The following is a 22,367-nucleotide window of genomic DNA, read 5'->3' as shown; positions in this document are numbered from 1 at the left end:
ATCATCGACCTTTTTCTCAACAACATAAGGTCCAAAATATCTAGCTTGCAAAGGCTGACCCGGTATTGGTAATAGAGCCAAAATTTTGTCACCTGGATCAAAACTTCTTGCACGGGCATCTTTATCATACCATGTTTTCATTTTGGTTTGAGTAACGGCCAAATTTTCTTTTGCCAGTTCACATGCCCTTGTCAACCTTTGCTTAAAGTTAGACACATACTCTAAGAGATTCACTTTAGAATCTTCATCCAAAACTTTGTCTTTCAAAATTTTCAAAGGACCACGTACAGTATGTCCAAACACAAGTTCAAAGGGACTGAAGCCAAGAGATTCTTGTACAGATTCTCTAACGCCAAACAACAACATGTGTATACCTTCGTCCCAATCTCTTTTGTTTTCAAAACAATAAGATCTCATCATATTCTTCAATGTATGATGAAAACGTTCTAAAGCACCCTGAGACTCTGGATGATAAGCACTAGACTTATACTGCTTGATCTGGAGCTGGTACATGACTTGTTGAAAAATACCAGACATGAAATTCGAACCTTGGTCCGATTGGACAGCTTTTGGAAGACCAACCAGTGTAAAGAATTTAACCAAAGCCTTGACTATGTTAGGGGCCTTAATATTTCTGAGTGGAATGGCTTCAGGAAAGCGTGTGGAAGCACACATAATAGTTAAAAGATACTCATTCCCAGACTTAGTTTTGGGTAGAGGACCTACACAGTCTATAATGACTCTACTAAATGGTTCCTCAAATGCTGGAATGGGGTGCAAAGGTGCCACAGGGATTTTCTGATTAGGTTTCCCTACCACCTGACAAGTATGACAAGACCTACAAAAATCAGCCCATCCCGACATCCCGTTTCAACTTGGGCCAAAAGAAGTGATCTAAGATCCTGTTATAAGTCTTGGTCACACCTAAATGCCCTGCCATAGGTACATCATGAGACAAACTCAGAATATCTTGCCTATACCTCGGTGGGACAACTATTTGATTGACAACCTTCCAATCTTCCTCGGGAGACACATCAGGGGGACGCCACTTGCGCATTAACACACCTGACTGATGGAAGTAACAAACCGGGACTTTCTCAGCCTCTTCTTCACGCAAAGCACGATTACACAATAAGGATATTTCAGGATCTTTTTCCTGTTCTACTATAAGCTCCTCTCTAGACAAAGATGATTTACTCATCATGTCAGACAAAGAAGTACCCTTGTTAGGAACAACTCTATCACTATCAAAGTCTACAGGATTGCTCAAAAGATCACACTTGCTCCCGACATTCTCTATATCATGAGCCAAGAAAGTGTCACCTAACCCTGGACTATAATGATCCTCAACTACTGCAACATCAGAAACCTTCTTACTCATTGAACGAGTTACAGCACAAGAAGGGAAAATACCAGGAAATTCCTGTTGAATAGTCTCAGCATCATCTGTTTTATCAGGGATACTGGACACTAAGGGATCTACCCTAACTTTCTCTCCAGCCAAGTCATTGCCTAAAATGAGCGACACGCCCTCTATGGGAAGTTCCGGTCTAACACCAATGGTGACAGGCCCAGTAACCAAGTCTGACTTTAAATAAACACAATGGAGAGGCACATTAACAAAACCTAACTCTACACCTTGAAGCAAAACACTACTACCAGATGAGGTCTCCTCAGACAAAGGCACTACACCATCTAATATTAAAGAATGAGAAGCCCCAGTATCTCTCAAAATCTTCACAGGTTTCAAGTTGGTGATATCACTAGTAAGTGAAACAAAACCTTCAGAAATGAAGGGAGAGTACTTCTCCAAGACACTATCAGACTCTGAGCTCTTAATTTCAACAGACACTTTAGAATCTTCCACAATATCACTAAGTTTCTGACTAGGCTTTGACATAGCTAACACAGAAGGAACTGACTGTTTACGCCTTTGCTCCTTACGCTGGAGAGAATAACATTCAGACATAACATGCCCTACTTTCTTGCAGTAATTACAAACAGGACCAGAAGGAGACCCCACACCTACCCTATAATCTGTTTTAGAAGCAGACTTAGTTTTATCACCTAATTTAGGTTTGTCGTTGGAAGGGCCACTAAAGGTTGGGTTCCTAGGCTGACCAAATTTACTAGTACCTGTGGTACTGTTTTTGTCTTGAGAACTGTTTTTAACAAATGAGCCTTTGTGGGTGAGAGCGTAATCATCAGCCATTGTAGCTGCTTCACTAAGTGTTTCAACTTTTCTCTCATCTAAATGAGTTTTTATGTTTGCGTGGACACAACGTTTAAACTCCTCTATCAACAATAATTGCCTCAATTTACTGAAATCCTCATCAATTTCTTTAGAATCACACCACCTATTAAATAATTGTTCTTTTTCTCTGGCAAATTCTACATGAGTTTGTTCATGCATCTCTCTTTCTCGAGTTTCGAAATTTCTGGCGGTAAGCCTCAGGAACTAACTCATAAGCTTTCAAAATAGCTTTCTTGACTACTTGGTAATTTGAAATATCATCAACAGATAAAGAAGAATAAATGTCTCTAGCTTTACCAATCAGGACACTCTGAAGAAGCATTGTAAGCTTATCTTCAGGCCATTTCATACTGTCAGCTATTTTCTCAAAATGCAGAAAATACTTGTCAACTTCTTTCTCTTGAAAAGGAGGAACTAACCTAATATTTCTACTGACATCAAAACCTCTGTTTCCTTCTAAACCCGTAAAAGTTGAATTACTTGAACCGTCTTGAGAAGCTAGTTCTAATTCTTTCATTCTAAGTTCTGTTTCAGCTTGAATTTTTTGCTTCTCTAGCTCTAACATCTGATCTCTCTCTTTTTCTTTTAATTCTTTCTCAATTTCTTTTTCTCTTAACTCTCTTTCTTTGTCTATTTCTTTTTCTCTTAACTCCTTTTCTATTTCTCTTTCTCTCATTTCTTTCTCTTTATCTATTTCCATTTGTCTTAGTTTCATTTCATGTTCAAGTTCCATTTGTCTAATTTGAATTTCTGAACTGACTGTTTCCTCTATACTATCTAATGCACTAGAATCAAATTTGCCATTGTCAACAAAATATCTTATAATTACATTCCTAATTTCAGCTTTCCTCAAATTAGTTTTGATAGTAAGGCCTAAATGTTTACCCAATAACAGTAAATCCTTCTTACTAACTTGCAAAAGAACTTCCAGGGATGGCGCTTTAACAAGCTGTTCTACCTGCCTAGTAGTCATATTTATCTAGCTGTTGGTTTCAAATGTAAACTCAAAGTTTGTACACAAATTTTGAAAATTTCTTAATTAATTTTTCAAAGTTAGATTTCACAAATTGAATATCGATCTCGGACAAGAGCCCCCAATTTCTGTTACATTAACGAATAACAGAAATGAGAAACCAGCAGCTAAATTCAAAACACAATTTAATTATGTATACAATATTATACAGAGATGGTTTACAATGTCTAAAGTAATTGGTGGTGGTACAAGAGTAGTACGATGATTTAAAATGTTACTTATCTGTATGCGAATGTCCTGGTATAATCCTTGATCCTTCCAGGTTTCAAATTAACAATAATCACAAATCCACAAGGAAATTGAATGTCCACCGATGATTTGTAAAGTTCCAGGCAATATGAATAAATCCACACAAAGTGTTGTAATAATCCACAGATAAAGTCACAATAGCTCTCCCAATAGAATCTTATATGGCGCTGTACAATTCTTGATATGTCTTATTACAGGTCTCATTACAGTTCTGATTAGCTTTGGACAGTTGGAGTATATATAGCTAAACCCTAATTCAAGAATATTGGAGAACCTTCTACTTCTAGAAATATCTAACTAAAAACAGTAAACAAATAAACACACATAACTTTCTGGAAATAGATCATTCTAGATCTCTACTTAAAATCAACATGTTTGCAAACATATTTGTTTATACATGATTATATTCTAGAAAGTTCTATAACCTAGATTAATGATATGACCTTTATAGGATGTATTGATAAAAAAAGCTATAGGAGTTATCTCCCTTATCTCATAACTACGTGTATTTAGTGTCATACATAACAGACCTTAAGACCTCTCCATCTATGAAGAGTATTTGTCAAGATGTCAATACTTCAATGGATACAAAGCTATCATTAGACAAAGCTTTCAAATATGTATCAAATCACAGTATTGTTATTTTTTGTAGATATTCAATGATATGATCATGTGTTACATTTTAAATGTATATGTGCTATTTCTCCATATAGAATTGAAATATATATATATGGGCATCATTACTCTAATTAGTGTGCAGTTAACAGATCCCGTCCCCTTCCTCTTATTACAGGTGTCTGAACTTATTCTTGTCATGTAAAACTGTCATGGTAACAGGAAATTTACAAGTTGTCCAGACAAATTTTAACCTGTGTATATTTACCTGGTTGCCATGGCAACTAAAATTTTGATTAACAAAAGCCTGCATACTCCCTAATAATCCCAAACAATACTGTCAAGTTCCAATGAAATTGATCCAGTAGTTTGAGGGGAGTTGTTGGAACAAACTTTGAAACCTGTGTATAGTGACCTGGTTACCATGGCAACCAAAATTATGACAAATAAAAACCTGCATGCCCATCCTCACATTCATTGAAATCGATCCAGTAGTTTAGGTGGAGTTGTTCGGGAAGATTTTGAAACCTGACAAGGTATAACTGGTAATGGAAGCGAAAACGTGTAATTTCTGTAACCTTTAGTAACAGAGAAGAGATACCACGTAGCCCTTGGTGATAGAAGAGAAAAGGAGAATCAAATACCGTTAATCTATACAAATACTGTTAATCTATACAAATACTGTTAATCTATACAAATACTGTTAATCTATACAAATACCGTTAATCTATACAAATACTGTTAATCTATACAAATACTGTTAATCTATACAAATACTGTTAATCTATACAAATACTGTTAATCTATACAAATACTGTTAATCTATACTATACAAATACCATGCAGCATGCTGTTGTAAATGTATTATACCTGTTCACTATCCATGTCTATATCATGCATTTTCTGGAAGTTGGGAGGCATAAGGAAAACAATTTCATTGAGTGAAGATCTAGAATTGGCCTGCAAACAATTGATGAAAAGAAAGACATGTACATATAACAATGAGGTTAGGTGAAAATGTTAATGACATCCACACAGACACAAGTATCAATGATTACATTGAGTTAGTTGAAATCAGGACAACGATAATTACAGCATTCATATCAGACATACGAAGGAATGATGCAGGTAAATTCTAAACAAACTAGCACTGGATATCTACACTAAAAGCCTTGGCATATCATCAATCAGAATTTTATATCATTTTACATGACAACAGGATTTACATTAGGCTAAAAGTCATTTAACTTTGGATAACTAAATGTTTCTCATTAACACATTCTATCCTTTATACAGGAAAATTAAACAGTTGATCAAGGGAAATCAATGACTAAACCTACCACCAGAGGGGATCTTTTATTTAGGATTTTTACTAAACCTACCACCAGAGGGGACCTTCTATTTAGGATCTTTACTAAACCTATCAACAGAGGGGACCTTCTATTTAGGATCTTTACTAAACCTATCAACAGAGGGGACCTTCTATTTAGGATCTTTACTAAACCTATCAACAGAGGGGACCTTCTATTTAGGATCTTTACTAAACCTACCACCAGAGGGGACCTTCTATTTAGGATCTTTACTAAACCTACCACCAGAGGGGACCTTCTATTTAGGATTTTTACTAAACCTATCAACAGAGGGGACCTTCTATTTAGGATCTTTACCTATCAACAGAGGGGACCTTCTATTTAGGAATTTACTAAACCTACCACCAGAGGGGAACTTCTATTTAGGATCTGCACCATATGATAGCTTTAATGATAGTTTTCATAATAACATAAAAGATGTTGGTTTCATTGATTTGACAGGACCATTCATGCATTTGCGTCACTTTTTGAAAACCTACCATACGTGTAGATGCCAACATCTCTCGGAGTCGTTCAATCTCCCGTCTCAGGTCCCGGATCAGCGACACATTCGGATCCTGAGGAGACAAAATATGCACTGTAGAATACCTTAAAAACATGGATATGGAGGAAATACAAATAGTTTTACATCTTTTGTTTGTAGCGTTCTATTAGAAAGTGACATTACAAAGAGTGGCAATCAACACATTTTTTTGTGCTTATTTTACAATTTGTAAAGCAGTAATAACAAGGGACTTATCAGGAATATCATTTTATTGAAACTTTGTATTCCTACGACATTGAGCCAATAAGTCACCCTAGTACTTGCTACAAGCCCAAGATAGACTCCAAGGCTACAGGCTCAAGGTAGACTCCAAGACTACAGGCCCAGGGTAGACTCCAAGACTAAAGGCTCAAGGCAGACTCCAAGGCTAAAAGCTCAAGGTAGACTCCAAGGCAACTGGCCCAGGGTAGACTCAAAGACAACAGGCCCAGGGTAGACTCCAAGGCTACAGGTCCAGGGTAGACTCCAAGACTACAGGTCCAGGGTAGACTCCAAGACTACAGGTCCAGGGTAGACTCCAAGGCTACAGGTCCAGGGTAGACTCCAAGGCTACAGGTCCAGGGTAGACTCCAAGGCTACAGGCCCAAGGTAGAATCCAAGACAACAGGCCCAGGGTAGACTCCAAGGCTACAGGTCCAGGGTAGACTCCAAGACTACAGGTCCAGGGTAGACTCCAAGACTACAGGTCAAGGGTAGACTCCAAGGCTACAGGTCCAGGGTAGACTCCAAGGCTACAGGTCCAGGGTAGACTCCAAGGCTACAGGCCCAAGGTAGAATCCAAGACTACAGGTCCAGGGTAGACTCCAAGGCTACAGGTCCAGGGTAGACTCCAAGACTACAGGTCCAGGGTAGACTCCAAGGCTACATGTCCAGGGTAGACTCCAAGGCTACAGGTCCAGGGTAGACTCCAAGGCTACAGGCCCAAGGTAGACTCCAAGGCTACAGGCCCAAGGTAGACTCCAAGGCTACACGTCCAGGGTAGACTCCAAGACATCAGGCCCAAGGTAGACTCCAAGGCTACAGGCCCAAGGTAGACTCCAAGACTACAGGCCCAGGGTTGACTCCAAGACTACAGGCCCAAGGTAGACTCCAAGGCTACAGGCCCAGGGTAGACTCCAAGGCTACAGGCCCAGGGTAGACTCCAAGGCTACAGGTCCAGGGTAGACTCCAAGGCTACAGGCCCAAGGTAGACTCCAAGGCTACAGGCCCAAGGTAGACTCCAAGGCTAAAAGCTCAAGGTAGACTCCAAGGCTACAGGCTCAAGGTAGACTCAAAGACTACAGGCCCAAGGTAGACTCCAAGGCTACAGGTCCAGGGTAGACTCAAAGGCTACAGGCCCAAGGTAGACTCCAAGGCTAAAAGCTTAAGGTAGACTCCAAGGCTAAAAGCTCAAGGTAGACTCCAAGACTACAGGCCCAGGATAGACTCAAAGACTACAGGCCCAGGGTAGACTCCAAGGCTACAGGCCCAGGGTAGACTCCAAGACTACAGGCCCAAGGTAGACTCCAAGACTACAGGCTCAGGGTAGACTCCAAGGCTACAGGCCCAAGGTAGACTCCAAGACTACAGGCTCAGGGTAAACTCCAAGGCTACAGGCCCAAGGTAGACTCCAAGGCTACAGGCCCAAGGTACACTCCAAGGCTACAGACCCAAGGTAGACTCAAAGACTACAGGCCCAGGGTAGACTCCAAGACTACTGGCCAAAGGTAGATTCCAAGACAACAGGCCCTAGGTAGACTCCCAGGCTTCAGGCACAAGATAGACTCCAAGGCTACTGGCCCAAGGTAGACTCCAAGGCTACAGGCCCAAGGTAGACTCCAAGGCTACAGGTCCAGGGTAGACACCAAGGCTACAGGCCCAAGGTAGACTCCAAGGCTACAGGCCCAGGGTAGACTCCATGGCTACAGGCCCAAGGTAGACTCCAAGGCTACTGGCCCAGGGTAGACTCCAAGACTACAGGCACAGGGTAGACTCCAAGGCTACTGGCCCAAGGTAGACTCCAAGACAACAGGCCCAAGGTAGACTCCAAGGCTACAGGCCCAAGGTACACTCTAAGGCTACTGGCCCAAGGTACACTCCAAGACTACTGGCTCAAGATAGACTCCAAGGCTACAGGCCCAAGGTAGATTCCAAGGCTACAGGCCCAAGGTAGACTCCAAGGCTACAGGCCCAAGGTAGACTCCAAGACTACAGGCCCAAGGTAGACTCCAAGGCTACAGACCCAAGGTAGACTCCAAGGCTACAGGCCCAAGGTAGACTCCAAGGCTACAGGCCCAAGGTAGACTCCAAGGTTACAGGCCCAGGGTAGACTCCAAGGCTACAGGCCCAAGGTAGACTCCAAGGCTACAGGCCCAAGGTAGACTCCAAGGCTACAGGCCCAAAGTAGACTCCAAGGCTACAGGCCCAAGGTAGACTCCAAGGCTACAGGCCCAAGGTAGACTCCAAGGCTACAGGCCCAAGGTAGACTCCAAGGCTACAGGCCCAAGGTAGACTCCAAGGCTACGGGCCCAAGGTAGACTCCAAGGCTACGGGCCCAAGGTAGACTCCAAGGCTACAGGCCCAAGGTAGATTCCAAGGCTACAGGCCCAAGGTAGACTCCCAGGCCTCTTGATACAGACTTTGCCTTCATAACGAATTGGTAGTTCTATATCCCAGCATGTTACAAGTGCAATGTCAGATATCTGGGCTTCTCAGTTTTTGAGAAGAAGTTGACTCAAAGGAAAAGTTGATGATGGACTGCCGGATACACGGCTATGGACAATGCACCAAAACATATGTTTATTTTCTCGCAAGTATGCCAATATCAATGAATTACTGTTCAGGGTCTTATGTAATGTGTGTTTTCAGGCTGGGATGACAATTAGCCCAGCAGGTCTCTGCCTAGCAGGCATTCCCACCACCTTGCCAAATATTTCAATACCTTACATTCATGCGGTGATGATCACTTAGCTAGGAGAGTAAACACTTATACCTCAAATAACAATGAATTAATGCTAAATGTTTTATAACAGTATACATAGGCTATATGTCAACACATAGCATTCCATGCAGGATTATCAGATCTAGATTTGTTTTAGTATGACAGTGCTGGTAGCCTGACTTATGTTATATGTATTATGGGCACTAGAAAGGCAGACAGTATAAAAACTAGATTTTATCTTGACAATTTAAACTCTCCTAATTCTACCCTTAAATTGTGTTTATATTTTCCAATAAACCATTGTCAACAGTATTGATGACTAACTTGGCTGTAACAAAATATTTTCATTATTTTATATTTAAAATGTTGTCATTTACTTTTAAAAACTATATCCCTTAAAAACTTTTCAATTCATCATTCATTCAGTGAGAGCAGATCCTATTCACTTGAAATTAAGATATTCTTTCAAAATTAAGACACTCTCTTAAAATTTTGAATTCTCCAATACTTCTGAATTCATATCAAGAGGCCCATGGGCCTTAACGGTCATCTGACTCATGGCACAAAAAAACAAAGTCACAGTATAAAGTATTGGTTAACGATTAATATAAACAATTAATACAAGGAACTCCTTAGTTGAATATGTAAGTTTCTGAAATAGGTAAATGTCATTTGTTGAACAAACTTGGTAGCCCTTCATCCATATATGGTTGTAACCAATTCAAGGATTAATATAAGTTTAAGGAGGAGTCAGATTTTAAAGCCAAATTTCAGCAAAGCTCCCATTTTGGACCTACGTCGTACTATTCCCATGGGTCTTACCTAGGTCCTTTATAAAATGTGATTGTCCTTACCTAAAGTTCCCCCTTCTGAATCAATTAAAACTCCTATAGACCAATTTCCATTGAGATCAGAGACTGAAAACAGGAAGTTGGCCAACGGCCATCTTGGAATACCAAAATCTTTACGTAAATGTTTGCATGTTGTTCGGCATCAATTAAAACCCCTATTGACCAATTTTCATTGAAATCGGAAACTGAAACCTTAAAACAGGAAGTGGGCCAGCGGCAATCTTGGAATACCAAAATCTTTACGAAAATGTTTGCATGTTGTTCGGCATCAATTAAAACCTCTATAGACCAATTTTCATTGAAATCGGAGACTGAAACCTTAAAACAGGAAGTGGGCCAGCGGCCATCTTGGAATACCAAAATCTTTACGAAAAAATGTTTGCAGGTTGTTCGGCATCGATTAAAACCCCTATAGAACAATTTTCATAGAGATCAGAGACCGAAACCTGAAAACAGGAAGTGGGCCAGCTAAAATTAAGAAAATTTGCCCTTTTAGGGCCCCACCCCTCAGCCCCTAGGGGGCGGACCAGACTCATTTATATAAATATAATTGTGTTTCCCCAATGATGTTTCACACCAAATATGGATGAAATCCATCCATTCAAGGATGAGTAGGTTTTCAAAGCTAAAATTAAGAAAATTTGCCCTTTGGGGGCCCCACCCCTCAGCCCCTAGGGGTCCGACCAGGCTCATTTATATAAAATATGATTGTCCTTGGCCAATGATGTTTCACACCAAATATGGATGAAATCCATCCAAGGATGAAGGAGGAGTAGGATTTTAAAGCTAAAATTAAGAAAATTTGCCCTTTTGGGGCCCCACCCCTCAGCCCCTAGGGGTCGGACCAGGCTCATTTATATGAAATATGATTGTCCGTCCCCAATGATGTTTCACACCAAATATGGATGAAATCCATCCATTCAAGGATGAGTAGGTTTTCAAAGCTAAAATTAAGAAAATTTGCCCTTTGGGGGCCCCACCCCTCAGCCCCTAGGGGTCCGACCAGGCTCATTTATATAAAATATGATTGTCCTTCCCCAATGATGTTTCACACCAAATATGGATGAAATCCATCCAAGGATGAAGGAGGAGTAGGATTTTAAAGCTAAAATTAAGAAAATTTGCCCTTTTGGGGCCCCACCCCTCAGCCCCTAGGGGTCGGACCAGGCTCATTTATATGAAATATGATTGTCCGTCCCCAATGATGTTTCACACCAAATATGGATGAAATCCATCCATTCAAGGATGAGTAGGTTTTCAAAGCTAAAATTAAGAAAATTTGCCCTTTGGGGGCCCCACCCCTCAGCCCCTAGGGGTCCGACCAGGCTCATTTATATAAAATATGATTGTCCTTGGCCAATGATGTTTCACACCAAATATGGATGAAATCCATCCAAGGATGAAGGAGGAGTAGGATTTTAAAGCTAAAATTAAGAAAATTTGCCCTTTTGGGGCCCCACCCCTCAGCCCCTAGGGGTCGGACCAGGCTCATTTATAAAATATGATTGCCCTTGGCCAATGATGTTTCACACCAAATATGGATGAAATCCATCCATTCAAGGATGAGTAGGTTTTCAAAGCTAAAATTAAGAAAATTTGCCCTTTGGGGGCCCCACCCCTCAGCCCCTAGGGGTCCGACCAGGCTCATTTATATAAAATATGATTGTCCTTGGCCAATGATGTTTCACACCAAATATGGATGAAATCCATCCAAGGATGAAGGAGGAGTAGGATTTTAAAGCTAAAATTAAGAAAATTTGCCCTTTTGGGGCCCCACCCCTCAGCCCCTAGGGGTCGGACCAGGCTCATTTATAAAATATGATTGCCCTTGGCCAATGATGTTTCACACCAAATATGGATGAAATCCATCGAAGGATGAAGGAGGAGTAGGATTTTAAAGCTAAAATTAAGAAAATTTGCCCTTTTGGGGCCCCACTTCTCAGCCCCTAGGGGTCCGACTAGGCTCATTTATATAAAATATGATTGTCCTTGGCCAATGATGTTTCGAACAAAATTTGGTTGAAATCCGCTTAGCGGTTAAGGAGGAGTAGCGTTTTAAAGGAAAAAGTTTACGCACGACGCACGGCGCACGGCGCACGACGACGGACGAATCACGATGACTATAGGTCATCCTGACCCTTCGGGTCATATGACCTAAAAAGGTAACCTTATTTATTTGTAAAAACAGCCTAACAATGGGAATAATTCAAGTACCACGGGATACCTGATAACGGTTGTGCATGACTATTGTTTCTATTGACTATGGGTTAATTGACTCGGCCCTACTACCTATCTCATTGACTTTGGGTTAATTGACTCAGCCCTACTACCTATCTCATTGACTATGGGTTAATTGACTCAGCCTTACTACCTACTCCATTGACTTTGGGTTAATTGACTCGGCCCTACTACCTACCTCATTGACTTTGGGTTAATTGACTTGGCCCTACTACCTACCTCATTGACTATGGGTTAATTGACTCGGCCCTACTACCTACCTCCTTGACTATGGGTTAATTGACTCGGCCCTACTACCTACCTCATTGACTTTGGGTTAATTGACTCGGCCCTACTACCTACCTCATTGACTTTGGGTTAATTGACTCGGCCCTACTACCTACCTCATTGACTATGGGTTAATTGACTCGGCCCTACTACCTACCTCATTGACTATGGGTTAATTGACTCGGCCCTACTACCTACCTCATTGACTATGGGTTAATTGATTCGGCCCTATTACCTATCACATTGACTTTGGGTTAATTGACTCGGCCCTACTACCTACCTCATTGACTTCTGGTTAATTGACTCGGCCCTACTACCTACCTCATTGACTATGGGTTAATTGACTCGGCCCTACTACCTATCTCATTGACTATGGGTTAATTGACTTGGCCCTACTACCTACCTCATTGACTTTGGGTTAATTGACTAGGCCCTACTACCTACCTCATTGACTATGGGTTAATTGACTCGGCCCTACTACCTACCTCATTGACTTCTGGTTAATTGACTCGGCCCTACTACCTATCTCATTGACTATGGGTTAATTGACTCGGCCCTACTAACTACCTCATTGACTTTGGATTAATTGACTCGGCCCTACTACCTACCTCATTGACTATGGGTTAATTGACTCCGCCCTACTACCTACCTCATTGACTATGGGTTAATTGACTCGGCCCTACTAACTACCTCATTGACTTTGGATTAATTGACTCGGCCCTACTACCTACCTCATTGACTATGGGTTAATTGACTCGGCCCTACTACCTATCTCATTGACTATGGGTTAATTGACTCGGCCCTACTACCTACCTCATTGACTATGGGTTAATTGACTCGGCCCTACTACCTACCTCATTGACTATGGGTTAATTGACTGGGCCCTACTACCTACCTCATTGACTTCAGGTTAATTGACTCGGCCCTACTACCTACCTCATTGACTATGGGTTAATTGACTCGGCCCTACTACCTACCTCATTGACTTCTGGTTAATTGACTCGGCCCTACTACCTACCTCATTGACTATGGGTTAATTGACTCGGCCCTACTAACTACCTCATTGACTTTGGGTTAATTGACTCAGCCTTACTACCTACCTCATTGACTATGGGTTAATTGACTCGGCCCTACTACCTATCTCATTGACTTTGGGTTAATTGACTCGGCCCTACTACCTTGGGTTAATTGACTCGGCCCTACTACCTATCTCATTGACTATGGGTTAATTGACTCAGTCCTACTACCTACCTCATTGACTTCTGGTTAATTGACTCGGCCCTACTAACTTCCTCATTGACTTTGGGTTAATTGACTCTGCCCTACTACCTACCTCATTGACTATGGGTTAATTGACTCGGCCCTACTACCTATCTCATTGACTTTGGGTTAATTGACTCGGCCCTACTACCTACCTCATTGACTTTGGGTTAATTGACTCAGTCCTACTACCCGCTCATTGACTTCAGGTTAATTGACTCAGCCCTACTACCAGACATGTTAACCTTTGGTGAGCAAAAAGAGGTAGATTTTTGACTCAAAAGCGGTAGCATTACACGCGGCATTTTTCACGACGCGTCGGATATATATAAATATCAATAATATGCAAAATAATTACAAAAACATATTTTGTTAACAAAATTATGATTTAACTTTAATTATCACCATAGGCCTTGCATTGGTGGCTCATTTTGTATTGTTCAAATGTTAATTAAGGCTTATATTAAATTCAGAAGATGAAAAATGCCAATAAATGCATTGTATACTTTTATTTCAATGCTAGTTATCACCTTTTTTAATTACATGTATACATTTTGTCTATTTGTTTTGTTTTTTTTTTCACTTTTTTTTTTTTTTTTTTTTTTTGTAATACATGTCTGGACTCATTTTCCTTTGATTTATGCAAGAAAAAATACAAATATTTGTTTCTAAAATTTTCACCAATATTCTAGAGAAATAATCACCCTGAAAAAAAAAATTTTTTTTAGCGATATCCTGAAACAAGAGGCCCAGAGGGCCTGTATCGCTCACCTGGTTTGTAATGCCTAGTAATGTTCTGAATACAGGTTCATTGTTTCTTTTCTGAAGGAATTTGAATATTTACCTCTAATTCCCCTATTGGGCCCCACTCTGCTCCAGGGGGTCAAAGCCAAAATTTACACAAATTCTGTTAACCCCAAGGATGTTTCTGGGCCAAATTTGGTTAAAATCCAAGCAGAACTATATGACTAGTAGCGATTTAGGATTTACCGCTATTTCCCATATTGGGCCTTGCCCCTCCTGCCCCCGGGTGTCAGAGCCAAAATTTATACAAACTCTATTCCCCTTTCCCCATGGATGTTTGTGGTCAAATTTGGTTTCAATCCATGCAGAACTCTAGGACAAGTAGCGATTTATCAGATTTACCTCTATTTCCCATATTGGGCCCCACCCCTCCTGCCCCCGGGGGAGTCAGAGCCAAAATTTATACAAGTTCTGTTCCCCTTCCCCCAAGGATGTTTCTGGCCAAATTTGGTTACAATCCATGCAGAACTCTAGGACAAGTAGCGATTTATAGGATTAACCTCTATTTCCCCTATTGGGCTCCCCCCTCCTGCCCCCAGGGGAGTCAGAACCAAAATTTATACAAGTTCTGTTCCCCTTCCCCCAAGGATGTTTCTGGCCAAATTTGGTTACAATCCATGCAGAACTCTAGGACAAGTAGCGACTTATAGGATTTACCTCTTTTTCCCTTATTGGGCCCCGCCCCTCCTGCCCCCGGGGGGTCAGAGGCAAACTTTATACAATTTCTGTTCCCCTTCATCAAGGATGTTTCTGGCCAAATTTGGTTACAATCCATGCAGAACTCTAGGACAAGTAGAGATTTATAGGATTTACCTCTATTTCCCCTATTGGGCCCCGCCCCTCCTGCCCCCGGGGGGTCAGAGCCAAAATTTATACAAGTTCTGTTCCCCTTCCCCCAAGGATGTTTCTGGCCAAATTTGGTTACAATCCATGCAGAACTCTAGGACAAGTAGCGATTTATAGGATATACCTCTGTTTCCCCTCTTGGGCCCCGCCCCTCCGGCCCCAGGGGGTCAGAGCCAAAATTATACAAGTTCTGTTCCCCTTCCCCCAAGGATGTTTCTGGCCAAATTTGGTTACAATCCATGCAGAACTCTAGGACAAGTAGCGATTTATAGGATTTACCTCTATGTCCCCTATTGGGCCCCGCCCCTCCTGCCCCCCGTGGGGTCAGAGCCAAAATTTATACAAGTTCTGTTCCCCTTCCCCCAAGGATGTTTCTGGCCAAATTTGGTTACAATCCATGCAGAACTCTAGGACAAGTAGCGATTTATAGGATTAACCTCTATTTCCCCTATTGGGCCCCGCCCCTCCTGCCCCCGGGGGGTCAGAGCCAAAATTTATACAAGTTCTGTTCCCCTTCCCCCAAGGATGTTTCTGGCCAAATTTGGTTACAATCCATGCAGAACTCTAGGACAAGTAGCGATTTATAGGATTAACCTCTATTTCCCCTATTGGGCCCCGCCCCTCCTGCCCCCGGGGGGTCAGAGCCAAATTTTATACAAGTTCTGTTCCCCTTCCCCCAAGGATGTTTCTGGCCAAATTTGGTTACAATTCATGCAGAACTCTAGGACAAGTAGCGATTTATAGGATTAACCTCTATTTCCCCTATTGGGCCCCGCCCCTCCTGCCCCCGGGGGGTCAGAGCCAAAATTTATACAAGTTCTGTTCCCCTTCCCCCAAGGATGTTTCTGGCCAAATTTGGTTACAATTCATGCAGAACTTTAGGACAAGTAGCGATTTATAGGATTAACCTCTATTTCCCCTATTGGGCCCCACCCCTCCTGCCCCCGGGGGAGTCAGAGCCAAAATTTATACAAGTTCTGTTCCCCTCCTCCCAAGGATGTTTCTGGCCAAATTTAGTTACAATCCATGCAGAACTCTAGGACAAGTAGCGATTTATAGGATTAACCTCTATTTTCCCTATTGGGCCCCCCCCTCCTGCCCCCGGGGGAGTCAGAGCCAAAATTTATACAAGCTCTGTTCCCCTCCCCCCAAGGATGTTTCTGGCCAAATTTGGTTACAATCCATGCAGAACTCTAGGACAAGTAGCGATTTATAGGATTTACCTCTATTTCCCCTATTGGACCCCGCCCCTCCTGCCCCTGGGGGGTCAGAGCCAAAATTTATACAAGTTCTGTTCCCCTTCCCCTAAGGATGTTTGTGGTCCCGCCCCTCCTGCCCCTGGGGGGTCAGAGCCAAAATTTATACAAGTTCTGTTCCCCTTCCCCTAAGGCTGTTTGTGGCCAAATTTGGTTACAATCCATGCAGAACTCTATGACTAGTAGCGATTTAAAGGAAATGTTGACGGACGGACGCCGGACGCCGCGCCATGGCATAAGCTCACCGGCCCTTCGGGCCAGGTGAGCTAAAAATATACCAAAATCCGGCTCCTTTATTAGAATCACCCCATTCCAAAATGGCGGCCATTACGATTGCAAAGTTTATGATTTTCAGCAGACACTGTATGCCTATTTTACATTAAAAACGTGAGTAAATCATTTCAATTATAAGTAGTGTTTGTTTTTGAAATGATGCTTATTAGTTTTAAGCACAAAATTTATTGAAAGGCCAGATGATTGTTTCCTTACGGTAGGCCTACGTAATACACATCGTTACACTCAGACACGTGAAATAGGCTAAGCAAGTGACACCACCAAGCCAAGGTGGAACTAGCCCCAGGCTGCTAATTAGCACCAGTGGGTGTTGGTCAGGGAGTGTTCACACCTCCTTTGTTTACTTAATTATGAAGCCTGTCCCCCTACTCAGTATGGTATGCATTTTGAAGCCACCATGGCAGCCCCAACCGACTATATATAGCTACAGTGTATGAAAAATTCAGAAATCGGAAGAAGAAAAATGTAGACGATGTTTTGCAGAAATCGGAATATTTGGATATTAAAGCCGCAGGCGGAATATCAGTCTCAAAAGCGGTAGACTTCCGCCAGAATTGGTAGGGTTAACATGTCTGCCTACTACCTACCTCATTGACTTCAGGTTAATTGACTCAGCCCTGCTACCTACCTCATTGACTTTGGGTTTGTTGATTATACTCTTCGCCCGTTGTGCATACCGAAGTGTGCTTAAAGTTTCATTGTAGTACATGCTGGCTGGTGTAATTGCTACAATATATCAATATACAGAAGTTAAATTTATAATACTGATAATTAAAAGAACAGCTGAAATATACATGCAAATTAAATTAAAAGTTCATAGATATATTATCAGAAATTACCATGAAAAATTCGCACTGACCAATGGCAAACCTACACGGGTAAGCACAGGCTTCCATTTTTGATAGACAAGCAGCATTTTAACAAGAGATCCCAGAGGGATCTTGATGCCCACCAAAGAATGATCTATGCCTTACAATGTAAAGAGGGATCTTTTCTCTGCTTTCTTTAATGATGAAATCCAAGATGGCAGCCGGTTGGCCATCTTGCTGCCCAATCATTCCCCAAAAGGCACCACTAGGGCCCAAGGGGAACCAATGTATAACTTAAGCGGAAATCCTTCAGTAATTTCAACTACCAAAATCCAAGATGGCGGTCAGTCGGCCATCTTGTTGACCAATCAGTCTCAAATTGCAATATGCACAACTAGGGCCCTAGGGGAACCTACATGTGAAATTTGAGACAGAGCTCTTCAGTACTTTCTGAGAAATAGTGGTAACAAACTTTAACAATCAAAATCCAAGATAGCTGCCTGGCGGCCATCTTGTAGACCGATAGGTCCCAAAATGCAATATGCGCAACAAGGGTCCTAGGGAAACCTACATATTTTCAAATTTGAACTAGAAATATGTCTGTTAGATATTAAGTACTCGCTAACTACTTCCGAACTTATTTCTAGTATGAAATCATCCTCGGCAACAGGTGTACGTAGCACTTTCGCTCATTATCCTTGGGAATATTGCAAGGAGATGGTTAACGCCCTTGGTGTATTGTAATAAATACTTTCCTTTACTTCATCAGAACTTTAATTGTGAAATTACTTAGAACATTGTTAAGTGTGTTCTTTGTTACATAGTAGTGTGTTTATTATCATATTGATATTGGTACAATAGGCTTGTTTCTCTGTTCAAAATAGTCGTCCGCTAGAACACCGTCCAGTCTCTGTGCACGTGGTGACTTACTTATGTCATGCTTGAACGCCTTTCTGGAGTACATTAGATCTAGAGCTCAGACACTCAGACTGATATTTTATAATGTTTTTTCTTCTATTCTGTTTCTCTTACGCAAGGCTGTGTAATTTTAGAAATATTGATTAGAACTGCAGCAAATGCGGTCTGTGGTCACAGGGTTAAGTAAGCGAAAGTGTTATGTACACCTAGGACCTAGAATAATGTGAAATAAATAAAATACGTGACCGGTACTAAAAGTTATCCTTTTCATCACTCTCTTTTATTGACTATGTAAACCTGATTTTTATTGTATTGTTCCGTATGTTTCCAAAGTCGATCAGATGCTTAGAATATCGTGACCGATGCAAGAGTTTTTATGTTACGCCGCTTGAAGTTTACACAAAACAAATGTGTTTAGCACTGTGTAATGTCACTGCTCTTAATTTATAGTAAATTATCACTGACAAGTATATCTCAGTATATGTTTTTGAAAAGTTGGTGTCACTGAATCACGGCGAAATGTATTGAAGGGTATACTACACTGATTTCCGGTATCGCGTGCGCAGTTGGATTATGCGCATAGCGGATGTACACAGACTCTACATCCGACAAGGAAAATAATAGTGCGAATATATATATATAATATACGCTCACACTAAAAAGATCCCTTCAGTACTTTCTGAGAAATAGTGGTAACAAACTTTAACTATCAAAATCCAAGATGGCTGCCTGTCTTGTTGATCGATTTGTCCTAAAATGCAATATGCACAACTAGGGCCGTAGGGAAACCTACATATCAAATTTGAAAAAGTTCTGAGAAATAGCGGTAACAAGAAATGTTAACGGACGACGGACCACGGACGGAAAGGCGATTTGAATAGCTTAACATCTGATGATGGTTGGCTATAAACTAATACCATTGAGGTCAGCATTTGTTCAAACCCCATTTATCACATTTATTCATTAACAAAATCAAAAGCCTCCATTTTTAAGTAACATCCTAATTTCCATGAATGAGAAATTTAGTTACCATGGCAATGAAAGTATCATCATAGTGTTAGGCATCTCTCAAACCCTTAAATAGCATGTACACCAATTTTTGGATCAATAATTCAGATCATGACTTAGCTGAAGACTTACTTGAGATCATGATGGTTTTGGGATCAATAATTCAGATCATGACTTAGCTGAAGACTTACTTGAGATCATGATGGTTTTGGGATCAATAAATCAGATCATGACTTAGCTGAAGACTTACTTGAGACCATCATAATTTTGGGATCAATAATTCAGATCATGACTTAGCTGAAGACTTACTTGAGATCATGATGATTTTGGGATCAATAATTCAGATCATGACTTAGCTGAAGACTTACCTGAGATCATGACGGTTTTGGGATCAATAATTCAGATCATGACTTAGCTGAAGACTTACTTGAGATCATGATGGTTTTGGGATCAATAATTCAGATCATGACTTAGCTGAAGACTTACCTGAGATCATGATGGTTTAAGGATCAATAAATCAGATCATGACTTAGCTGAAGACTTACTTGAGATCATGATGATTTTTGGATCAATAAATCAGATCATGACTTAGCTGAAGACTAACTTGAGATCTTGATGGTTTTGGGATCAATAATTCAGATCATGACTTAGCTGAAGACTTACTTGAGACCATGATGATTTTTGGATCAATAAATCAGATCATGACTTAGCTGAAAACTTAGTTGAGATCATGATGATTTTTGGATCAATAATTCAGATCATGACTTAGCTGAAGACTTACTTGAGACCATGATGATTTTTGGATCAATAATTCAGATCATGACTTAGCTGAAGACTTACTTGAGACCATGATGATTTTTGGATCAATAATTCAGATCATGACTTAGCTGAAGACTTACTTGAGATCATGATGGTTTTCGAGTTGCCTCCAAGGCTATCCTTCAAGAGCCATGTGAGGACAGAATCACGATATGGAATGTAAGGAAGACGTTTTTTGGCTGAATCCCCACCCGGACTACTTTGGATACTAGCCACGGAAGCTCCAAGATTATCTGAGCTACAGGACAGGAGAGATCGCTCAGCTGGAAGATAATATAAAATAATCAGATTATTCTGATAAAATGCATGACATTGCAAGAAAGATCATTCAAGCTCAATACATTAATGTAAGAACACACTAACATATCTTTATATAGGTAAGAACACACACTAACATATCTTTATATAGGTAAGAACACACACTAACATATATTTATATAGGTAAGAACACACACTAACATATCTTTATATAGGTAAGAACACACACTAACATATCTTTATATAGGTAAGAATACACACTAACATATCTTTATATAGGTAAGAACACACACTAACATATCTTTATATAGGTAAGAACACACACTAACATATCTTTATATAGGTAAGAACACACACTAACATATCTTTATATAGGTAAGAACACACACTAACATATCTTTATATAGGTAAGAACACACACTAACACATCTTTACATAGGTAAGAACACACACTAACATATATTTATATAGGTAAGAACACACACTAACATATCTTTATATAGGTAAGAACACACACTAACATATCTTTATATAGGTTAGAACACACACTAACATATCTTTATATAGGTAAGAACACACACTAACATATCTTTACATAGGTAAGAACACACACTAACATATCTTTATATAGGTAAGAACACACACTAACATATCTTTATATAGGTAAGAACACACACTAACACATCTTTACATAGGTAAGAACACACACACTAACATATCTTTATATAGGTAAGAACACACACTAACATATCTTTATATAGGTAAGAACACACACTAACACATCTTTACATAGGTAAGAACACACACTAACATATCTTTATATAGGTTAGAACACACACTAACATATCTTTATATAGGTAAGAACACACACTAATATATATTTATATAGGTAAGAACACACACTAACATATCTTTATATAGGTAAGAACACACACTAACATATATTTATATAGGTAAGAACACACACTAACATATATTTATATAGGTAAGAACACACACTAACATATCTTTATATAGGTAAGAACACACACTAACATATCTTTATATAGGTAAGAACAAACACTAACATATCTTTATATAGGTAAGAACACACACTAACACATCTTTATATAGGTAAGAACACACACTAACACATCTTTACATAGGTAAGAACAAACACTAACATATCTTTATATAGGTAAGAACAAACACTAACATATCTTTATATAGGTAAGAACACACACTAACATATCTTTATATAGGTAAGAACACACACTAACATATCTTCATATAGGTAAGAACAAACACTAACATATCTTTATATAGGTAAGAACACACACTAACATATCTTTATATAGGTAAGAACACACACTAACGTATATTTATATAGGTTAGAACACACACTAACATATCTTTATATAGGTAAGAACACACACTAACATATCTTTATATAGGTAAGAACACACACTAACATATCTTTATATAGGTAAGAACAAACACTAACATATCTTTATATAGGTAAGAACAAACACTAACACATCTTTATATAGGTAAGAACACACACTAACACATCTTTACATAGGTAAGAACACACACTAACATATCTTTACATAGGTAAGAACACACACTAACATATCTTTACATAGGTAAGAACACACACTAACATATCTTTATATAGGTAAGAACACACACTAACATATCTTTATATATGTAAGAACACACACTAACATATCTTTATATAGGTAAGAACACACACTAACATATATTTATATAGG

The 22,367-nt window shown here is 40.1% G+C and overlaps 1 protein-coding gene across 1 annotated transcript in view; it reads right to left on the bottom strand.

Moving 5' to 3' along the window:
* LOC138319850 (uncharacterized) overlaps positions 1–22,367 on the bottom strand; it is a 272,074-nt gene that overhangs the window by 129,401 nt on the left and 120,306 nt on the right. The window contains exons 12-15 of the mRNA XM_069262980.1: positions 20,436–20,618; positions 17,430–17,527; positions 6,001–6,078; positions 5,022–5,111 (exon numbers count right to left, since the gene is read on the bottom strand). Of these exons, the coding sequence (XP_069119081.1) occupies positions 5,022–5,111; positions 6,001–6,078; positions 17,430–17,527; positions 20,436–20,618 (449 nt within the window). The remainder of the gene's footprint in view (positions 1–5,021; positions 5,112–6,000; positions 6,079–17,429; positions 17,528–20,435; positions 20,619–22,367) is intronic.

Source organism: Argopecten irradians, chromosome 3 (genome assembly GCF_041381155.1).
Source record: "Argopecten irradians isolate NY chromosome 3, Ai_NY, whole genome shotgun sequence".
In the NCBI taxonomy this organism is placed as follows: Eukaryota; Metazoa; Mollusca; class Bivalvia; order Pectinida; family Pectinidae; genus Argopecten; species Argopecten irradians.
Note: the sequence above shows the minus strand (reverse complement) of the source record. Positions and strands in the feature narration are given on the sequence as shown.